At 38.4% G+C, this 21,801-nt stretch overlaps 1 protein-coding gene across 7 annotated transcripts in view; it reads left to right on the top strand.

Moving 5' to 3' along the window:
• Positions 1–21,801, top strand: part of LOC122793545 (ATPase family protein 2 homolog) — a 1,053,089-nt gene that overhangs the window by 315,000 nt on the left and 716,288 nt on the right. Inside the window, exon 1 of one of the 7 annotated variants that reach the window (XM_044061688.1) lies at positions 9,203–9,391. The exons of 5 other annotated variants lie outside the window; for them this stretch is intronic. In XM_044061688.1, the coding sequence (XP_043917623.1) occupies positions 9,332–9,391 (60 nt within the window). In that variant the 5' untranslated portion in view covers positions 9,203–9,331. Of the gene's footprint in view, positions 1–9,202; positions 9,392–21,801 lie in introns of those variants that run through there. One more of the 7 variants, XM_044061690.1, reaches the window with a different exon arrangement.

The following is a 21,801-nucleotide window of genomic DNA, read 5'->3' as shown; positions in this document are numbered from 1 at the left end:
GCGACACAGGTTTAAAAAATGCAACGGAGATCTCCATTGCATTTTTTAAAGCTGTCTCGCTATGTTAAACTCCTTTAACATAGTGACACAGTGTGTAAAAAGCAACGGAGATCTTGCTTTCTCCGTTGCTTTTTTTTAAATCTGTCTTGCTATGTTAAATGGGTTTAACATAGTGAGACAGCTTTAAAATAAGCAACGGAGATCTCCGTTGCTTATTTTAAAGCTGTCTCGCTATGTTAAACCCATTTAACATAGCGAGACAGGTTTAAAAAAAAAAAAGCAACGGAGAAAGCAAGATCTCCGTTGTTTTTTACTGTTTCGCTATGTTAAATGGGTTTAACATAGCGAGACAGCTTTAAAATAAGCAACGGACATCTCCGTTGCTTATTTTAAAGCTGTCTCGCTATGTTAAACCCATTTAACATAGCGAAACAGTAAAAAGCAACGGAGATCTTGCTTTCTCCGTTGCTTTTGGCCACAGCTCTGATGTACTGCGTAGGCATGCGAAGTACATCAGAACTGCCGCAGATACCAGATAGCTGCGGAAGGGCAGCAAAGAGGCATTATACAATGCCATTATTTAAGAAAAGTAATTATTTCTTTTCTTAAATAATGTCGTAGTATAATAGCAATAACTCACTTCTGGGTGTGGGTAATGCGGGATTTACCCACGGTTGTCTTAGTTTGGTCCCTCGGGACCAAACCACGCCAACCGTGGGTAAATCCTGCATTACCCACACCCAGGCGTGGGTTATTGCTATATTAAACAAACTTAAAAAGTTATTTTAGTTAATGATATCGTAAAACGGGTCTATATTACCAAAGCAAAAATCCCTATTCCCGAATACCTAAACGTCGACACCTATACCCCAAAACCACGAAAATCCCGAATGCACTAAACCGCGAAAAGAAAAATATTGAACTGTCATAGTCAGCCAACCTCACCACCCTCTACATACTACCTACCCAAAGAAAATAAATAAACCACACACATACACTAACCAAACCCTACTTCTAACCTAAGGTAAAGCACCAAAACCCTACCTCTAACCCTACACTAAATCCCACATACACAATTAACTATGCACTATCCTTAACCCCTCCCTATCCCTAAGGTCCGTAACTACCGCACACGTCCCCTACACACATACACCCAAACAAAATAAATAATCCACATACATACCACCTATAAAATTCATTTAACAATACCTTACCTCCAACACTACACTAAACCCCACATACACAATTATCTATGCACTATCCTTAACCCCTCCCTAACTACCGCACACTTCCCCTACAGACATGTACCCAAACAAAATAAACAATACACATACATACACTTAAAATAACCCTACTTCTAACACTACACTAAACCTTACATATATTACCTATCTATACACTTATCTTAACCTAAATCCTAACACTAAAGTCCTATCTGTCGCCTACTTACCTTACAGAGTTAAACCACAGACGGGCCAACCAAAACAAATTGACATTTTGGAATTTGCGGTTTTGTACGTTCGGGATTTCCATACTTCGCGCAATACGTGTCGACGTCTTCGTATTCGCTCATACTGTTTTTCACATGCGTAATATAGACCCCGTAAAATTGTCATATAAGTGCTTCTGTAGTTAAAATGTAATATACGTTTTCAGATAATTCTGTCTAAATGTAATAGTTTGTATGTGCTTTATCATCAGATACATTAATTTCAGTCCTGTGTATACTGGAAATGGTATATGCTTGTACATGGTATAATGAATCATTTGTTCTGTACTGCTAAGGTGTAGTATGATTCTAAGTCTTCAGTACTGAACTTTGTGATGCATAGGAGTTTTACTGATGAGTGTATATTATTTCAATAGTGAAACTTTTACTTCAGAGTAACTGAAATACACCCTGCTTTTCTAATAAACTGCATGATAACCAAGGTATCTCTTCAAAGTAGCCACTAAATTTTGTACGACCAGAGCAGATTCTTTGTTAACTCACTGCACTTGACTGCGCAAAGTACTAGTTTAGTATAGCATGTTTCAAAAGTCAAGACACTGATCCAAAATTATCAAACTGTACAATATTGAAAAAAATATATTTTATACAGGGGGGGCCAAGCCCCCCCCTGTACCCTCCACACTCCTGCTAACTGTAGATACCAACTCCAAGATTGCACAACAGTGGAGAAAGAGCCAATTCCATACCCTTGCTGTACTGCAGTCTCCCACATAAAAATGCTGATATTTTTCTTCTGCTGGCATTTGTTCGATATCCTGAAGGTTTGAACAAATAAATGGGACCTTTTTCTGTGCACTTTAAATGTGTTATACAACATTCTTCTTGGAAGGTTTCATCATTATTGTAGATGCACTCTGTTTTTCTATGCTGCAGTATTTGTAGGCATGATTACATACTTACTGCCCAGGCTCAGTTTACTTTATTTGGGCAGGGTGCATATACTGTGTGTATATATATGTGTCCACATGTATGTATATATATATATATATATATATATATATCTGTATGTATGTATGTAACTTCAACTCGATATGGTTGAAACCATATGACCCAGTTTTTGAAAACTCAAAACTTTTGAATGAATACAGGGAGGATCAGAAAATGTACCCTTTTCCTCATTGTAGTGTGATCTCGGAGTTAGTGTATATAATTTGCAGGGGGTGTGGGGGGTGCAGCGGGCTTGCCCCCCTGCAAAAATATAAAAAAGGTAGATTTTTATTGGGTTTTTTTTTTTTTTTTTTTTTTTTTTTTTTTGATGTTCGAGTTTTCAGAAACTCAGTCGTATGATCTCTTCGATATTTTTTTTTGAGGTTCGGAAAAGTCGATCATCTGACATAGACCATATATGTATGTGTGTGTATGAGACTGTTCTAAAATGCAGGTTCCTTGTAGCAGTCCAGATGTCTATTGATCTGGACTCTTCATTCCTTCCTTTGTGAGAGTGAGTGAAGCAGAGTATCAAGGGAATTGTAGTTATGCTTTCCCTTGCTATATGCACATGAAAAGCAACATGCCAGGACATAACATTTCTGTGAAATGTAATGTGACCCATCATGCTTGTTCTTCCTGCTGCCAGGATGAAAGCAGTTTAACAAGCATTGAGATAGTAAATAAACTGACTGAAAGGATCTTAAGAGAGGCACAGCATTTCAGTTTTTGTCTGTGTATTCAGTTTAACCTGATCATTCAGAAAGGAAATTAGTTTGTTTTTTTTGTTTTTTCATTTTGTGCCATTACACAGATGTTTATTTTAAACCATGCAGGAAATAAAAAATGCTGTATGCATGGTTATACTTTTTGAGGAGGCATATTTGTTCCTCTCCTCATGTGAGTAAACAAAAACAAAAAGTGCAAGAATCAAGTGCCAGTTTAAGAGAAACTTGCTGAGATTTATCATCTTAGCTGATGGAATGAATCTGCTGTGCTTTATCATAGCCTTTTCTTTACTTAACTTCCCCCAGTTATTAATAGTAAATGTTTTGGGGGATGGCTGAGCAGTTTGAACATGGTTAAGAACTATAGGTAAGCAGCTTTATTGCTTGCTACTGGACTAGAAATTATTAATGCTTACCGTCAAGATCAATTGTGTATACCACTCTAGCTATAATGAGTGAAAAAAATCACTTTCTTCACAAATTTTCATGACCATTTAAGCATATTGTGAACTAAAAGGTGAAGAAGACATGTTAGAACTGCTGTCCTTGGTGGATAAATAAGGCTTCATCAGAATGCCCTTGAGTCATTACCAGAGCATTACGGGAGACCATGATGATTGCATTCTAGTAAGCCAAGGTTGCTGTACTGGGAAATAGGTTATATTTCTTGTTAAAGTAGTCACATTTCAGGTTTGAGCTGCAGTAGTTGAATTAGTAAATGGAAATGATTATGCTTCTGTCCATGCATGAGTTTGTAGCTTAAATATTTGAACTGGCTTTGCCTCGCCGAGAAGGACCAGCAGCTCTTTACAACTTTCTTCTACTGCTGCTTCTACCTCAGAATAGTAAATAAAATAGATGATTTTGTTAAAATGTTTTTTGAAGTCAGTGACACATAGCTAGTAGTACCATTGCTACCACTGTATTTACTACCTTCATCTAGCTGGAGGATATAGCATCAAACTTTGTCTGTTGCCTGTACTAGATTCTATAATCCAGGTTTGCAGGTATGTGATTGGCATGCCAGCAGAAGGTCTATATTAGAACACCATCAAAGCCATTAATCAGACGGCGTTATCATCAAACATGCAGGTGATAGAACTCAATTTTGTGGGGGGCTGCACCCCTTGCTAATTATATATACCACCTCCGAGATCACACTACAGTGAGGAAAGAACAAATTTTCTGGTGTTCACTGTACCGCAATCTCACAAAACACACTTCTATCACCGGCATTTTCAATGATAAGGCCATTTGATTAATGGCTTTGTCGGTGTTCTAATGTAGACCCGTCAGCAGACATGCATAAAATGTTTGACAAGTTATCAGCAGTTGAAGACAAGACACAGGTACTTCAGAGTATTCATTCCTTTTACAGGAGGCCTAGGAGGAAAAAACAGAATGAGGGAAAAGAATGGAGATACACCCCTTTTCCTTCATCCCTGCTAATATTCAGGAAAAAAAAAGCTTGGGGCAATCCATAGGCAGACAGCACAGAAAAATGGTTAATTTTAGCTCACAATTCATCACATTTGAAAGTTATACAAGTTAATGTGAACTTCTTTTGTATTTGCAGAGGACAGTGAGACATGGTTCTGGGCAGCACATTCAAGTACAGCTTTCCTATATTCATACCTAAATGAGTGCAAAGGTCATTGTGCTGAGGAAAATGGATACTGGGTCCAGTAGTATAGCTTTGTATACCATGCTGGCTGCCCTCATCCAGACGTACAATATGCTGATAGCTGCGGATATCAGCCTAACCTATGCAATATAAAATGCCTTGGGTTTAACTTATTCTCTGTAAATATTTGATATGTGTATGCAGTGCTGATTTGGTGTTTATCATTGCTTTATGTACCTTACTGTCTTTACAGAGTCTTTGTTTTGTAACTGGAGTTTTATGTTGTGCAACTTGGGTCATGTTTGATAAGGGTCCGTAGACCAAACCAACTTAATGGTAAACATATGCATGAAGATGGATAGACAGACAGACAGACAGGACTGTGTAAATATCAACCAGAGTAAATGTCTCCAAACACGCACACACACAGTGTACATAGAAGTCCAGGAGAAAGTTTATCAGGGATTAATTTTCTTGGTGGAGAACTGTGCAAGTAAAGTCTCTTAGTATCACTAAGCACGTCTAACCTTGCCTGTAACAAAGCATGAGGCACATACTCTGAATCCATTCAGCTAGCAGGTCCTGCCAAGCAAGATGATTCAAGGAATATACTTATTTTTCATTGTACCTGAGAAGACAAGGTGTGTGAAGACTTGTGCTTGGGTCATAATAATTATGAAATAAATTGTTCTGTGCTAAGGGCAAAGTGGAATTTCTTATCTTTATATAAGAATGCATATCTTCAGTTCTGTATAGTTGTCTCACTTCGAGTATTTTCATTTCTAGGTTGTGAATTAATGCTTCATACCTGGTGCTTCCCTTCAGCTTGACTTTAACATCCATTTTATCTGCAGAATTTTACATTGGTAGTGGTGGCCATTCTTGGTCAGTGAATCATTACCTTCCCTGTCTGGATGGCTGGCTTTCATAAGCCAGCTAACAGGACATTTTAATGTCTCATTACCAAACTGCTGGTGGTCCACTTCCTATAGTGTCCAAGCTGGTGGATGGAGGAAGCACCTTGTGGTAGTGGAACACATAGATGGAAGGTTAGCACTGTTCACATCCAAGCTTCTGAGTCCTTGGCTTGTCTTATTCGCCAGGACATTTGAACCTTAATCTGGGTGTTTAGCATGGCTCACTGATCACAGTGATGAGCAAATGACATTAGTCAAATGACTAATGCAGTTAGTAGGCATTTCAGAAGGTAGTGAATATGTTAGGTGTCTTCTCTTTGCACTTTCATGCATCACTGTAGTGACATATTTACTTTTCTAATGGTTGCCCTGCAGATTGTTTGAAATGCTCAGTTTGTGTGTGCATTCAGGTGCATAGATGCCAGCTGGGACATTTCCTGTCTTAATGAACTCGAATGCTATATTTGAATACTTCTTACTTCAGAGTCAAAAAGCCTGTATCCTGAGCTACTTTACCAGAAACATAGTTATCAGTGGTCTTACCCACTGGCTGTACATCTGTAACTTTTCTCATATTAATTCAGGTGTTCTACTTGAACATTTTGGACTGTAGTTTGGAGGTCGAGTCTTAGATGCCTAAACAACTTGAATGTAGAACTTCGCACCCCCAGGCATACATTCTGCTATCATTTCTGACTCCCTGAAAAGCCATGAAGCTTGCACTGGCAGTTGGTTATCGAGCTGTAGTAATTGTGACTGTTGTGTAGCTGAATTAGTCTCACTTCACCTTGTCAGTCAAACCTTCCCTGGAAACAGGATCTACTAGGTCACCAAAGGAAATAATAAGTAAAATTAGAGTGCTGTATTAATCTTGCTGTGGCTCTGACCTGTAACAGTTTTTGATGTTGATTAAAAATGTTATTAATCACGTGTTTATTCACTTGATCCAGTTTTCTGTAACACCATAGCCTGGTTGTGTCACTGCAAATACTGGTGTAACTGTAAGTGTTTAGTACCTTTCCTTCATAATTGCTCACTGGTCTGTATGTATTCTGTTGGGTCACACCTCAAAATAGGCCAGTCTGTTGAGTCGGAATACAGTAGCAAAATGCTGTATAACTAATAAAGAAATGTATCCATACTGTTGAACAGGTAACTTTAAATCATAACAGTGAATTAACTGTGATTGCTGCTGAGTTTTAATACATGAAACAAATGTTAATGGCATGTAAAGTGGAAAAATCTGCCTGTCCAGTGGGATGCAATTTTCATCTGCTTAAATGCTTCTTGTCTTGCAAAGGAAGCTTTCCTGGGGAGAAAAAATGTGTGTTGAAATGTTCCAGCAAGCCTTTCCTTTCAAGCTGGACAGATTGTAAACAGGTATAAGCTTAAGGACCCAGAGGGGTAATTTTCTGGAAGTGGGCCAGTATGCAGCCAGGAAGAGAAAGACAGTAAATGTCTGTGTCGATAATTATAGCTTGGAGCTGGAAGAAGCTTCCTATCTGGGTTACATTTGAGATGTCCAATCAATAGCTAACCATTAATAAATAATAAGGTGCTCTGCACTGATGAGTTACAGCATTTTCTGACTGACTCTGCTGCATCTCATAGATTTAGATTTGATTACATTTTTCCTGTTGTTCTTTGTCCTTTTGAGGATGACACCAAAAACACTGAGATAATTAACAGAAAACCAAATTATCTTTATATTCTCTACATTTTAGTGACAGTGACATAATGAGGGTTTTACAAGAATTGCCTCAGTCGATCTTGGTACTGCGTAATATGTTTAAGGTTTTCAAGAGTGACACTACAGAAAAATAATGCAGATGAATTAGAAATACCTCTTTGCATTAAGCACTTAAGATCTGCAGACCAAAGCTGAAACTCTCCGTAGTGTAACTCCTCAAAAGAAAACAAACAGGGACTCAACCATCAAGACTTTAATAAAATAAAATGCAGAAGTAATAAAAACAGCAAAGCTTTCAAGTAAAAGCAACTCTTTGTCAATGCTAATGCAAAGTACAGTTCTGCAGTAAATCTATCTAAAAATTCCCCAGTAAAAAAAAAAAAAAAAAAATCATAAAAAAAAATCACACACTATGACTTTTTACTGGGCATTTACATTATGTTGTAACAGTCTTTTTATAGTGTTCTTTTTACTATGTTAATTGAAATTGGATGATTAGATAGAGGATGCTGGCAATTAGTATTAGTATAAAAAGATTTACTGCAGAATTGTATTTTGTTTTAGCATTGACAAAGAGTTGCTTTTACTCTAAAGCTTTGCTGTTTTTATTACTACTGCATTTTATTTTATTAAAGTCTTGATGGTTGAGCCCCTGTTTGTTCACTTAAGATCTGCAACAGGGTATACAGAGCAGAAGACACACACAAAAAAAAAAAAAGATGGAGAGAGAGAGAGAGAGAGAGATGTAACTTGACTTGTCAGCCTGGAATATAGTAGCTACAAGTCAATGCCAAAAAGTGCAAAATTTCGCTCCCTATTGAAATGTCGGCATTTGAAATGCTGTGTCACAACAAGCTGAAAAAAAAGGCCAAAAACACAGGAGAAGAGCAAATCTCAAAACTCAGTCTTCTCCTTTAAACTTCTTTTTGCGGGGGGGGGGGGCAAGCCATGTGGGGGCAAGACCCCACCCCCAAACTTATATATATATATATATATATATGTATATATATATACACCACCAACTCTGAGATGCACCATACACAGGGAAAAGGGAATATTCCAATAAATAGCATTTCAGACTTATTATATGTAAGTCCATTCTTTTGGCCGTTCAGTCTCCATGTTTCAGGACTCGCTGTAATGGGCCCCAGCATTTTATGGTTACCCAAAATTTTACAATCTTTGGTATAGGAGTGTAGATGAGGGCTGGATGGTAGGAACAGATTTCATGACTCTTAGAATATAACAAGACTTGGGAAAAAATCATGTCTTTTAAAGTAAAGTCTGATAAATGAATTCCATTCATTGGGGAGAAACACTGCAAGAAATGCACAAGAGACTGTCATGAAAAAGAAAGCAAACATTTGTGAATGCTATATGTTCATTGCTGTGGCTGTAGCAGGACTTATACTGCATACACAACCATGGTATAAACATTACCAGTAAGATTTAGGATATAAGATATAGCCATTTCAGAAAGTTTCTTTACCCTGTGAGTTCATACATAATCTTACATCTGTGTGGTTCTAACAAGTTTCATCATATAGCCAAAAGTCTGAAGTAGAATTATGTTTTCTGTCCAGTATGAAATGGGTTAAAGTGTAGAGCTTTCTAGAAAAGATTCAGAATTATTAAAACTGTAGACAAAAGTTTATAAGTAAGTACACAGTTCTTAAATGATGCATATTTGCAAAAAGAGACATATGAGAGGCTTGATTAACTTGTTTTTCAAGATGTTCAAACACTTTTAGTAACAGAAAGTTAGTAGTATATCTGAAATTAGCGACAGGGCTGTGTGGCAGTGATAATTCTGGAGATCTTCCACTATCATATCGTCTTGATAACAGCACTGAGTTTGGACTCTTCAAACAATACAAATGGTTGATGCCCATTTCATAACTTCATTTGTAATCTTATCAGAGACCGGAAAACATGAGCCAAGTATGGTGTTTTAATACACAGGTGCATCAAAGTAGAGCATTAAGAATACAGGTAAGGCAGCACAGTATATTTCAAAAGTGTGGTGTTCTGAAGTGCATAATAACACCATTCAGAGTTGTTGTGTAATAGAAATGGACATAATTAAATGCAAAGAAGTATAGTTATGTCACCTTTGGTAAACAGATCCAGACAGCAGCTTTTAGTGTAAATAACGTGTGAACCTCCCACTACATACTAATGCAGTCATCAAAAACTTGTCACCTTTGCACACAACTCACATTCTTTGCCCACTACGTAGCAGCAGTAGTCAGGAAATCCTTCTATTTAGCCAAATTAGTAGCTAAAAGTATCTCATCCGTGTCAAAAGAAGTCATTATTCCTCTCTACTCTGTCCTGATTAGGCCAGTTGTAAAATGCCATGTTCCTTTTAAGTGTATATCTATCCAATTGTGTTATGTAGCTTAAAAGACCCCAGAAGTTCCTAACTAAAAGGTTCTCTTCCTAGAAAGGCTTGAAGTATATCCTTGTATTGTTACAGACTCCTGCACAGTGTTTTTAGGTCTGGTACTCTAATTTATTAAGGATCACCATCCTTAATCCCCTATACCTCCACAAAACAAATAGCTACATGAATATTTGAGCTAAATGTCTGAATCTACATCAATAATAAATACATGCTGGGTGTATGTCTGTATGTTTGTGTATGTTTGTGAGGGTGGAGGGGGAACAAGTCTAACACACTCCCATCTGTTGAATAATCTTTTGGTACATATACAATAGAGTGATACGCTTGTTTCATTTAAGGGAAACATTGACAGTTGGTTGTACGTCTGTAAATTCATCCCAGGCCTGATTTGTTTTGTTCTTCTGGAGGCAGCAGATGCCACTGTAAGGGGGGAATTAGCAAGGTGATTATGGTCCATGGACTAACTCTGTCTTGTAAAACTCTATGAATCTGTGAAACACTTTCATTGTGCATAAAGATGCCTTGTGCATCTGAATAGCAATATTCAAAATATTGTTGTGACATTGATGATAGTCACTTTACTGCTCTAGCTTAAAAATTGTGGTGAGATAGTCATATAACAACACATAATATCACTGATACACTTGGATGTGGACAGGGATTTCAAGTTGCCTTTTGAGTGTCTTTGCGTAATAGCATACAGTCTCTGACAAAAGTTTAACATCAAGGTTGAATTTCTGTCTTAATATTTGGTCTCAACTTGACAGGAAATGCATCTTTGCAGTTCATTAATTCCTCATGCGCTATTCTTCTGGTTGAATAAAATCCTTAGAATATGGCTTATTTTTATCATGGATGACAGATCACATGTAGAATTAAACGTACAGCTTCACTCAAATTTCTTGTAGTATCAGTCATCCAGTTGATCATTTCTGAAATGGTCCCTCATCTTAAGTCAGAACATTTTGATAACAGACTGTTAAGGTGCAAGGATGGAGAATCACTTAAAAAGTATTTCCCAAACCAGAATGCTGTTTGGGTGTACATGTTGCCCAAATGTAGTACCAACATTAAAAAGGCCTAGTTTATCATCTCATTTGAGGACTTCTAATTTTCCTTGTATTTAGTCTTTGTTACGTAAGTATGTGTGCCACAGTTTTGTGTGTTGGTTGTAGGGCATTAAATGGAGACCCACTACAATGACATCCAGACAGTTTGAAAGTCTGAAACAAAGAAGGTAGAACTACAGACCTGGGTGACGTGCACTCACACCCACTGTCGTTTTTAATATCATCTACTCAGGGGCTGCAGAGTAGGTTATGAATTTTCAGAGAAGCCAGACCTCACTGAAATGGGTCTTGAAGAACTGTCATTGTCAAATTACCTGTGTGAATGTAATGAGATATTACTGGCATGGACATTACTGGGCATTAGAGAAGGAATACTATGCTTCATGTTCTATGGCTGGCTGTGCAACCAAGCAGTATTCTGAAAGGCAGGAATTTGCTTCTCTGCTAAAGCTCTGACGTTTTTCATTTTGTTGATGTTTGTTAAAACAGCAGAGGATTCTGTGCTTTTCCAAAGACTTTATGTCCCTTTGTAGCTCATTTGAATCTCTTTCACCATTCTAGCTTTCAGGTTTTCCAAAGTTAAAGATTTTTTCTGTACTGGTACATACCAGTGCTAGGTAATATTAGCATTTGCAAATGATGATAGTGCTTTATGATTTCTGTTAACCTGTGTGCATTACAGATAAAACATGTAGTAGAAAGGTAGACATGTGCATCTCAGTATTTAAATGGTCATGTAGCTCAGACTATGGCCTGTGTGGTACAACTCTGTAATTCCAAGGAGAGAGAAGTCATTAAGTCTTGATTACTGTTACACATAGTGGTCTTTTGTATATCTACAGGGTCACTGCAGATCAGCATTTAATTTGCAGAAGGACTGTTAGCCAGACTGCATAACAGTTATCATGTTTTTACTTTTATTTGTAGACACCAGTGTGAAGTTTCTGAATTCATGTCCTATATAGCTAGGCATTTGACAGTTACATTACAGGCTTATGAGGAAAGTACTTAATGACATTAAGATTGGTTCGCAGGATGAAAGTAGGGAAGAACTATAGAAGAGTTTGAAGTTCGTTAAGAAAAATTAAGAGGATACAGGTTGATTTAGAGGATATGTTTGCACAAGACCAGTGAGGTGTGAGGCTGCAAGGCAGGAGGATGACAGCTGATGTTAGGAAGTACTTTTTCAGTGAAAAGATGGTGGAGGTGAAGCTGTGGAATATCTCCTCCCTCACTAAAACTCATGAGAGGAAAAGTGCAAGGATTTGACAATTTTACTGTGGGTGCTGAATTATCGTGCCATCTAATCACAAAACCGGTTCATTCTATGCCGAGACAATTAGGTTTTCCAGTACTTTATTTTTAATTTTAAAATCATAAAATTTGTTTGTTTAAATTTACAAGTTGACACAAAATGTCTAATGGAACACATTTGATATAAAGGAATACATTCAAAATATTGAATGTCCGATATTTTGCATGCTGTAAATTTGACTACAGAAGGTTGAAACACAACACCTTGAATGAAGTACAAACATGTTTTGTGCAGGAGGCACTGCCAGTGTGGGTGGCTGTGTCCACCCACACCTCATGCTTATATAAATCACACAACAGTGGAGAAAGGGCAAAAACCCAATCCCCGCTGTGCAGCTGTCTTGTTCAATAGATTACTGGCTTTTTTTTAGCAGCAGCATTTTTTTATATCAACATTATCATCTTTTTTTATTGTTTCCTAACATATTAGATTATACTTCTAATACTTTTGTATATACTGATTGCCATATTTAATTGTGATTTTTTTCCCTTTATTATTACATCACTGGTGTCACCTCATGCTTTATTGTATCTAGTGTATTCCACTTTCAAATTGTATGTATGTATGCTTTTTACTTAGATCTATACTACTCTTTTATTTGATGTTATTTAACTCTCTGGAGCTTTTCTCCCCAGGCCTGTGCTGAAATGGGTATTTATTATCCAGTCAGACTTTCCCAGTAATACAAATGCCAATAAAATAAAAATAAACAAGTAGTACTTTTAAAAAAGCCTGTAATAAATGGATTCGACCTGCCATGCTTCAGCCTTTTGTAGTGCATCATACAGAATTTGAAATATTGGCCGTTCAATATTTTGCATGTTCCCTGCTATAAATAAGTGAAGCATGTGAAAAACATTATGCATGGTCTGTGTGACATTGCAGTTGAATTTCCACTGTCTGTAAAAACGCTGCTTCAATGCATTGCTTAAAGGCATGCCTCTTTGAAATGGACTTTAGATTAAAAGGAAGATTATCCCAAAGCTTGCTTACACAGTCTGAGCAACATATGTCTCCTTACTTCATTGTAGATTTTGAGTATAAATTTGAGACAGCCAGTGTAAGACTGAAGCAGCCACCAAAGTCCATATCACATTGATGTGTTGGACAGTGCCTGACATGTATATAGATTAGGCTTTTGGACAACATTTAGCTGACTAAGAGAACTGGATGTGCTCAGATGCTTTCAAGTTTAAGCTTTGTATGAAAGGCTGTACAACAAATCTGGAATTTTTGTTTGATTCCTAATTCAAATGTTTGAATGAGTGATAAAAGGGAGTTAGTGAGCATATGAATAAAAGAGCAAAGAAGTAAGTTCATTGTTGCAGTAGTTTATTAAGCTTTAGAGCAGGTGTACTAAGTAAAGGAACAAATGAGGTAAGTATCTTGCTACAGTGAATGATGAACTAAGTATATTGCTACAGTGGTTTGTCTTGCTTTGAAGAGAAAGGAGTATTTTCCTCACAAAGACATCTTCATTTTTTGTTGACTTTGGTCAAGAACATGAACACAAAAGTCAAACTGTTAGAAAATAAATAATTAAAACCTTCCACACCCTGAGGGACTTCATGGGTAAATGTTTTTAGTAAAGCTAATGTTCTAATGAAATAATTAGCCTAAAGAAATTAATTAGAAATAACTTGAAACTGAGCCCAAAAATAAGATGTACTACTACTTGCTGTGACATCTCACTTCTCTACCTCTCAGTAGTAACATGCCTTGGCTGCATATATTAAGAGAGTGTTGTAGTGAGCAGATCCTTTAATTAGATAATTTTCTCTTCCAGGTTCTGTAATAACCTAAAATGCTGCCAGAACACCAGATTAAACTTTGGACATTAACAACATGTACTGCCCACAGCATCGACTTATGGCTTGCATTTGATTTTATTTGTTTTAATTGCAGTCACGTGTGGGATGGAGGGTTGACTAATGAGCAGAAAATGCTGTGCCTGGCAGGAGATATAACATTTGCATTCAAATGGCAGAGTTGCATTCACTCTAAAAGTAGGTATTTTGGAGGGAGTCAGGATATATGTGAAACAAGGGACTTTGCATTTGCTTGATCACACTTGAATGAAAGTCAGTATAGGTTGTCAGGGAGGAACAGTGAATTTTCCTGAGAAAAAAGTATTGCAATACAATACTGTGGCCATTATTTTTTTCAGTTTACAGTCAAACATAAAAGAAGCACACATAAAGTAAATGTCTTCTGGGATAGAGAAGCAATATTATTATCCATCTCCCTTGTCAGGAGCATTGTTTGTTTGTAAGCAGCAAGATGAAATACATTAGTGAGGCCAGAATTCCTTTAACTTCAGAGTAGACAAATATCAGAGTTGTGCTCACTCAGAAGGTTATTTTGACAGGTGGGTGTTAGTTTTCATTTGGAAGCAATTGATCACAGCTGTGACTTATGTGCATGTGTGCCTGTGTGTGTAATACAAGCTAAAGTAAATTTATGTGATGGAATTGCTTTCACTTTATTACAGATTTCAGAGGTGCCCAGTCAGGAAAATGGTTATTTTGCTGCTTGGGAGGCGGTCTGTGAGTGAAAGGAATGAGAGCAACCACTTGGCCTTTGATGCAGTTTGTCAGAGCAAAATGAATATTTGCTTTGAAGGAGAGAATAATACTTGGGTGAATTTAGTCATGTCAGCATTATTTCTGAACAGTTTGTTGACTTCTTCACAGTTAATTAGGTATACCCTGTCAAAACAGATATAGTCTGCTGGGACGGTGCATATGTGGCAGGAACTGAAACTGATGTTTCTGGTACTTATGTTGTTACTGACTACTTATAATTTTACATAGAACTGCTGCAAATGTCTTTAGATTTAAGTCCCACTGGACTAATTTTGCTCTTTATCACAGGATGAGTGTATATCACATAAATTCATAAATGTGTTTCACTGTTTCAGTGTAAGAACTGTAAACACTATATTTGTTCATAACATTGTTGCTTTCAAACATCTAACATTTTCAGACAAAAAAGGAAGCAACCATTAGTGGGAATTGTGAATTGGTATTGAGAACTTCAGCAAGTGTTCCAATACCTCAACCTAAGAACATATTTTTGTCTAAAAATGTTGCTGTAAATTGTCAAACGTTTTCAGAGGTATAACTATGTGTGTGTGTGTGTGTGTGTGTGTGTGTGTGTGTGTGTGTGTGTGTGTGTGTATACATGTAGATATAGCGATATATGGTTTACCTTCGTTTTGTCGCACTTGGTATGTGCGATTGTCCTGTTGTGCGACCCATATTATTACCAAAATACGGAGAACGTCGAAGGATCAAATGTTGAAAATTGTTTGCTGGAAAGCCATTTCCCACAGTTGATCCATGTGTTTGAATGGCAAAAAAAACATTTGCTTATTTGCCATTCAAACACATGGTGAATCGGCATTGTCGTTTTATGCAGCCGTACTTTCGCATTATGCACGTCGGACACACGGTGGATGACAATTTAAAGGTAAACCATATATATATATATATATATATATATATATATATATATATATGTGTGTATATATATATATATATATATATATATATATATATATATATATATATATATATATATATATACAGAGAGAGAGAGAGAGGGACTCCACACAGGCATCAGAATATGCCACACTGACAAGTTATATATTTGGATTGTGCGAGAGGGTGGGTAAATCAATTCTTCACAGGGTGGGAATGTAGTAGAGGCCTGAAAGCATATCTTTACAGAGTTGGCATTTTATCACAACTAAGCATCATTTGTGTATTTCTCTGAATATGGACCTTGGTTGTCAGTGAAAGGGAGCCAGCACCAAAACTCTTTGTATTGACCATTGTGGTGTGGTAATGCCAATTTCAACAGTGAACTGCTTTTAAATCCTTAAAGTTGGAATGGTATTCTTAGATGCATTTTTCTACCTACTTGGTTAATTAAAAGTCAGTAAAATTTAATAAGAATTTTTGAAGGGAGTATGACATTTTTTTTTTTTTTTTTTGTCTGATGACGTCGTAGCTTTCAGCTGACGAAAACGCATTTACTTGCTCTAAAGCGTTTACCTTGGTGTTTAACTCTTGTGGATTTATTCTGTTGTGGACTACAATAAAGTGCGGTTTGAGTGCGCTGTTTCCAGCTCTTTATTTTTATGAGTATGACATATGGCCTTTTACTCACATTTATGAATTGGATTATAGATATTTCACACTGACAGTCTGATGTATTGCATTACACTTGGTTTATTTTGGCATTTGTATATGACATCTGTTCAGATGAAGAATACATTACATATACAGAGTATGTCTGGATTCTCCAGAAAGGGATTTTCGAATGCACTGGATAGGTGCTACCATGAAAATTTATGCCACTGATGATGGAATTGTGTTGTGGCCAACTTCATCTCTGAGCACCATCTGAATCCTTAAAGCTAGAGTAGCAGTTGTGTATGCAGTATGTACTTGAATATCCAGTTCCAGTTATTTTAAGTTTTTTTGTGCTGCCTCCCAAGACCTTGCCTGATGGCACCTCTGCCTTTTCCAAATTTGACCATTCATTCCAGCAGACGAGGAATGAGGTATTCACAGGCTATGCAGGAACCTAACTGCCCATCTGTTCCTGTCTGGGAATCCTTGTCAGCCCTTCATTTCCTGGCGAGAGTCAGGCAGTAGGAACAGGTCAACTTGCTGGTTGGGGGGAGTGGTCTGCCCTGTCACTGTGGGAGTATCCCCTTTGGTGGCTTCTCTGAGCCCACAGTCACTGCCTTACAAGGGTAAGCATGCCTCTGCATGTTAGTTTTCTCTTGGCTTAGTGTGAGTGCACTATAGTAGAATGAGTTTGACTAGTTCTGTGCTCCTGCTTGGTGTCACCTGTGTGGTGAGGCAAAGCTTCCTCTCTCCCTCTAGAATGGGTAATCTGCCAGCAACCACTTTCTCGCATCCTCCCCATCCATCTGCTACAGGCACTAAAGCTGCTAGCTTAACTTTGGTCACTAGTGACATAGGGTTATATCTATATTTGTTGGTACTTGTCCATTTTAAATTAGGCAAATAACATCAACATATTTGTCAACTCAGGAATTAATTTTGAAATATATTGGACCATTGCTAGGAAATGTTTCTGTACATTGATTGTATAGGTTCATAGGTATGTATTAAGCTAATGACCATAAGGGCCTTTGTAAGCCTAGCCATGCAGCCAAAATGTGACCCAAAAGTTTTATGTTTTAGACATTTTTATGGGGGTGATTTTTGGCTTTGACATGTATTACTGCCTACCTGTGTCCATCAGAGATACAGGTGCCAGACAAGGGGGGAATTTAACAATTTCCTATCCACTAGTCCCAGTTACACTTAAATATGGTAAGGAAGGGACTTTGCTTCACGTGGATGTGAAGCCTTTTCCAGAGAGTGGGAATTCTCTGAGATACATGTCTGTCTGTCCAACATGTCCTATTTATGTCACAAGCAAATTTCAAATGTTTAGATCTAGTAGCTGTGATGCTATTTGATTTGCAGATGTGCAAAACGTTCATCAGAGCTGGGTCCAAAGATACCTTGTATGCCAGGCATAGGTCACCTGTCAGTAGTCTGTATGAGACTGAGTATAGGAATAGTGCTTTGAGGTGATCCACATAAGAAGTTCTGTTTATTCCCTGTATTCTTTTTGTAAGGAACCTTTGTGGATACTCCCATTCCTGCATGTGTCTGGTCAGGTAAGTGCCAAATGGGGCATTATACTCTATGATGGGTCTGATGAGAGCTGAGTACAGTGGTGTGATGACTTTCCTGGACCAAGAAGCTGAGCTTACTTATAAGCTGAGCAACACAGAAGGATTTTCTTACAACCTTGGACACATGTTGATCAAAGGCTAGGTTACTATCTACATGAGTTCTCAGGTCCCTAAATAGTGTGTCAACTCCTAGGGGATATTTTATTGATGTTGTAGTTTCCCAGAGTGGCCATCTTCCCAGAAGGTGCTATAATGTATTCCTTGACATTGTGTTTTAAGCCGTGACTTTGGCACCAGTCATTCGTTTGTATTAGACCTTCCTGTAGGGTACTTTTGTCTTAGTGGGATTGTGTGACTGCTCCCAGCTTGCAATCATCTGTGAACTTGGTCAGGCAGAGGCCTTTGACATTGGCTTTGACCACCTAAACGTAGGTGCCAAAGAAGAGTGGGCCAAACATGGAGTCCTGAGAGACTCCTCTGGTGACTGGCCTCTTTGCGGACGTGGCTTTAGCAATCCTAACCATGAGCCTGTTGACTATTCAGCTCATTATTAAGGGGTTCATGCCTAGTTCTGTAAGTTTGTTAACAATGCCTGCATGGGGTATTGTATCAAATTCCTTAACCAGATCAAGGTAAGCAATATGTATTGCTTTACCCTCGTCCATTGCCTTGGTGAGCTTTTCTCAAATGTCACCAAGATTCAGTAGGTACGACCTTCCTTTGCAAAGGCAAACTGGGATGGATCCATCTGGAGGTCTTCTGTGTCTTTGCTGATGATTCTTTCCATGGTTTTGCAAATAAAACTAGTTAGACTAATGGGTCTTTAGTTTCATGGATCTGTTGATGGTCCTTCCTTATGAATGGGGATGACCACTGCAGTCTTCCATTCTCATGATACATGGCCGGTTTTGAGTTTATAGTTAAACAGTGACTCCAATAGCCCTGATAAGTCATATTTTAGACTATTGAGGAGGCATCCCGAGATGATGTTGGGGTCCAGTGAGGCTGTGTTTTTGGCTTTAGTGAACACATGTAGGACATGCTGAGAGATTTACGTTTTATGGTATTTCTTTAGGGGTGGCTGGGGATGAGTGGAGGGTAAAGTTGGAACTAAATTTGTCAGCCAACAGATGAATGGGAAAACATAAATTGACATTGCTGAAGAAGGCCTTATAGATTTCTTTTGCCTGGGAGACTATGTTAACCTCAGAGTTGGCTTTATTTGACCTAATTTGTCATCTTAGTTGCCTGTTTTGTTTGATGAACAAGTTTTTATCTTTATGGGAATTATGCTTCCTGATTTTTGCCATGATTTGTTTTTCTTTCGTTATGTGTCCTGTTTAATTTGGGATGCTAACAAGGTGATTTATTTTGGGAATTAATTATGGGTTTACTTCTGATAGGTACAGCAGCCTCTGTGCAGTCATTGAAATGGTTGTATAGAGTTTCTGTAAACAGTTCTGGGGGCATCGAATTTTGACAAACTATTGCTTAATAAAAGGTAGTTGGCTTTGGAATACTTACTGACTATTACTGGGTTTACTGGGGATGGTTTGTTTGTCTGTCTTTTGGCTTTTGCCCGGTAAGGGGTCGCCACAGCGGAACTTCAGTCCGCTAATGATTGGCAGTAGATTTTTACGAAATGCCGAGGTGCCAGCTCGACGCCCAACCTTCAACGAAGGCACGCCCATTTACGCATGCATGTCTTTCGAACGCTACCCAACCGTGGGGAGGACATGCAGACTCCACACAGAAGGCACTCCCAAGCCACGACAAGAATCGAGTGGGAGAACCTCTTGCTGTGAGGTAACAATGCTACCGCTACTGTACCACCATGGCATTATACTGGGTTTACTGGGGATATTGAGTTGATTTTGATTTTAAAGGAGATAGCTTTATGTTCAGGCCTTACTAGGGAGGAAGTGACATTGGGGGGTGCAGTGTTCTCCCGTACTTCTGATTACGAGGTCCAGTATGTTGGAAATGCTGGTGGGTGTGTGTACTAATTGATCAAGGGTGTTTTTATTTATGAAGTCCAGGAATCTTTGTGCCTACAAATTTGAGGCCATGTAAAATTCCCAGTCTATAGAAGGGTAATTAAAGTTCCCCATGAGTACGGTGTTTGATTGGATGTAAGTATATCCAGTAGGTCCAAGTATACACTGTGAGTTTCTTGGGACGTGGAGGTTGACCTATAGCTAGGTAGGATGCGGTATGGGATTTTATGGTTTTCTGCATGTGGAGAGATTCCAGCACATCATCCTGTTTAACCAACCTAGAGGTATGCTTGCTATTGATTGTGTATTGAGACACTTTCACCTTTAGCTTTTGTTTGTGCATTTACTGGTCTGAAAGTGTGAAAAGCAGTGAAACCTTGCAGTGCTGGGTGTACACTCTATAGCATTAAACCATGTCTTGATAACTGCACAGATGTCTATGTTTACAAGAGTTGGGAGGGTGTGGAGGGAGTTTAACTTTTTGTCGAGGCTCTTGGCATTGAAGAATAACAACTTGAGGTTCATTCTTATTTATTTGTTTAACATTTGTTTACTGGGAAAGTCTGACTTGGATCTAAGCCAGTTTTCAGCGGAGGCCCAGAGGGAAATGCTCCAGATGTGTGTCTTTGTAATGTTGGAGGAAACCCACAGAAATGCAGGAAGGACATGCAGATTCTGCACAGAAGGCACCCCAGCTGAGAATCGAGCTGGAGAACCACTTGCTGTGAGGCGACAACGCTGCCGTTGCACCACTGCGCTGTCCAGTTTCCTCCACTTGAATTGATTTTGCTATTTTGGTAGGTTTGTTATTTTGGCATTGCCTAAAAAAGGCACTATGGGATGGATACATTTTTATCCAGTATTGGAAAAGCTAGTGGGGATAGGTGCAGAACATCCTTGGTAAAACAAAGTGGCCTGTTACCCATGCCCTTCCATGCTGACAAATATGGGATCCCCTTAGAATGACACCAGAATTTCAGCCAATGTTTCAATCAGTCATCCTTTGTTCATATCGTGGCACCATCCTTGGTGAAGGTAATGTGCTGCAAAGTGCTAGGATTATACTAGCCTGAGACACACACATAGTCCGAGAGCTCAGTAATGTTTCACTTCATATAGTCCAGAGAGGTAGAGCTCAGGTCATTTACACCTACATTGACTATGATGAAATCATACTGATACCTGTGACATAATGACTTAAGTGTGTGCATAATTTTGTGGATCCTGGCTCCAGGTAAACAACTAACTGTTATCTTCACCTTGTTCAGCCTGGTTAGAGGGGCATTGGTATGTCTTATAATGGAGTCCCCTATGACTTTAGTCCTGGGAGGTGTATGGTACTTTGCCTTAAAGTCTTTGTTTTTGGATCTCCATTTAGTGCAACTGTATTTGTGGTGTTAGGTGTTGTTTTTGCTGAGTGCTTTTGTGTTTGCTAATCATTGGCTCTACCAACGGGCAGTCTAGGTGATCCTTGTTGCTTAGATTACATTTAAGTGCCTCAGCATATGTTGGTGTGTGTGTTGTATGCTATGTGTGGTGAGTGTTGTTTGCGTGGTTATAACAACCTATGTTTATGTGCTTCTGTGTGAGAGTTTAGCCTCCAGTGACATTGTGGAAGTATACCTCTCACATACAGTATCTGTTACTTTAAGGATTAAATGGTTGCCGGTAAACATGAGACAATTGCTACATTGTCTGGACTTTTAACTGATGAGCTTCAAGGGGATGGTGTACTAGAGGGTTACAGAAGGCTATTAAGGGTGTTTTAATGGGCCAGACTAATACTGGTACTTCATTGGGGCAGATTGGGTTAAAGATTAGGGTGACCACAGTGATGCAGCGGTTAGCGTTGTCACCTCACACCAAGAGGTTCTCCATTTCAATTCTC

The sequence above is a fragment of the Protopterus annectens genome, chromosome 2.part0, assembly GCF_019279795.1.
Source record: "Protopterus annectens isolate FY-2018-M chromosome 2.part0, PAN1.0, whole genome shotgun sequence".
Classification (NCBI taxonomy): Eukaryota; Metazoa; Chordata; order Ceratodontiformes; family Protopteridae; genus Protopterus; species Protopterus annectens.
This window is presented reverse-complemented; position numbering and strand designations above follow the sequence as displayed.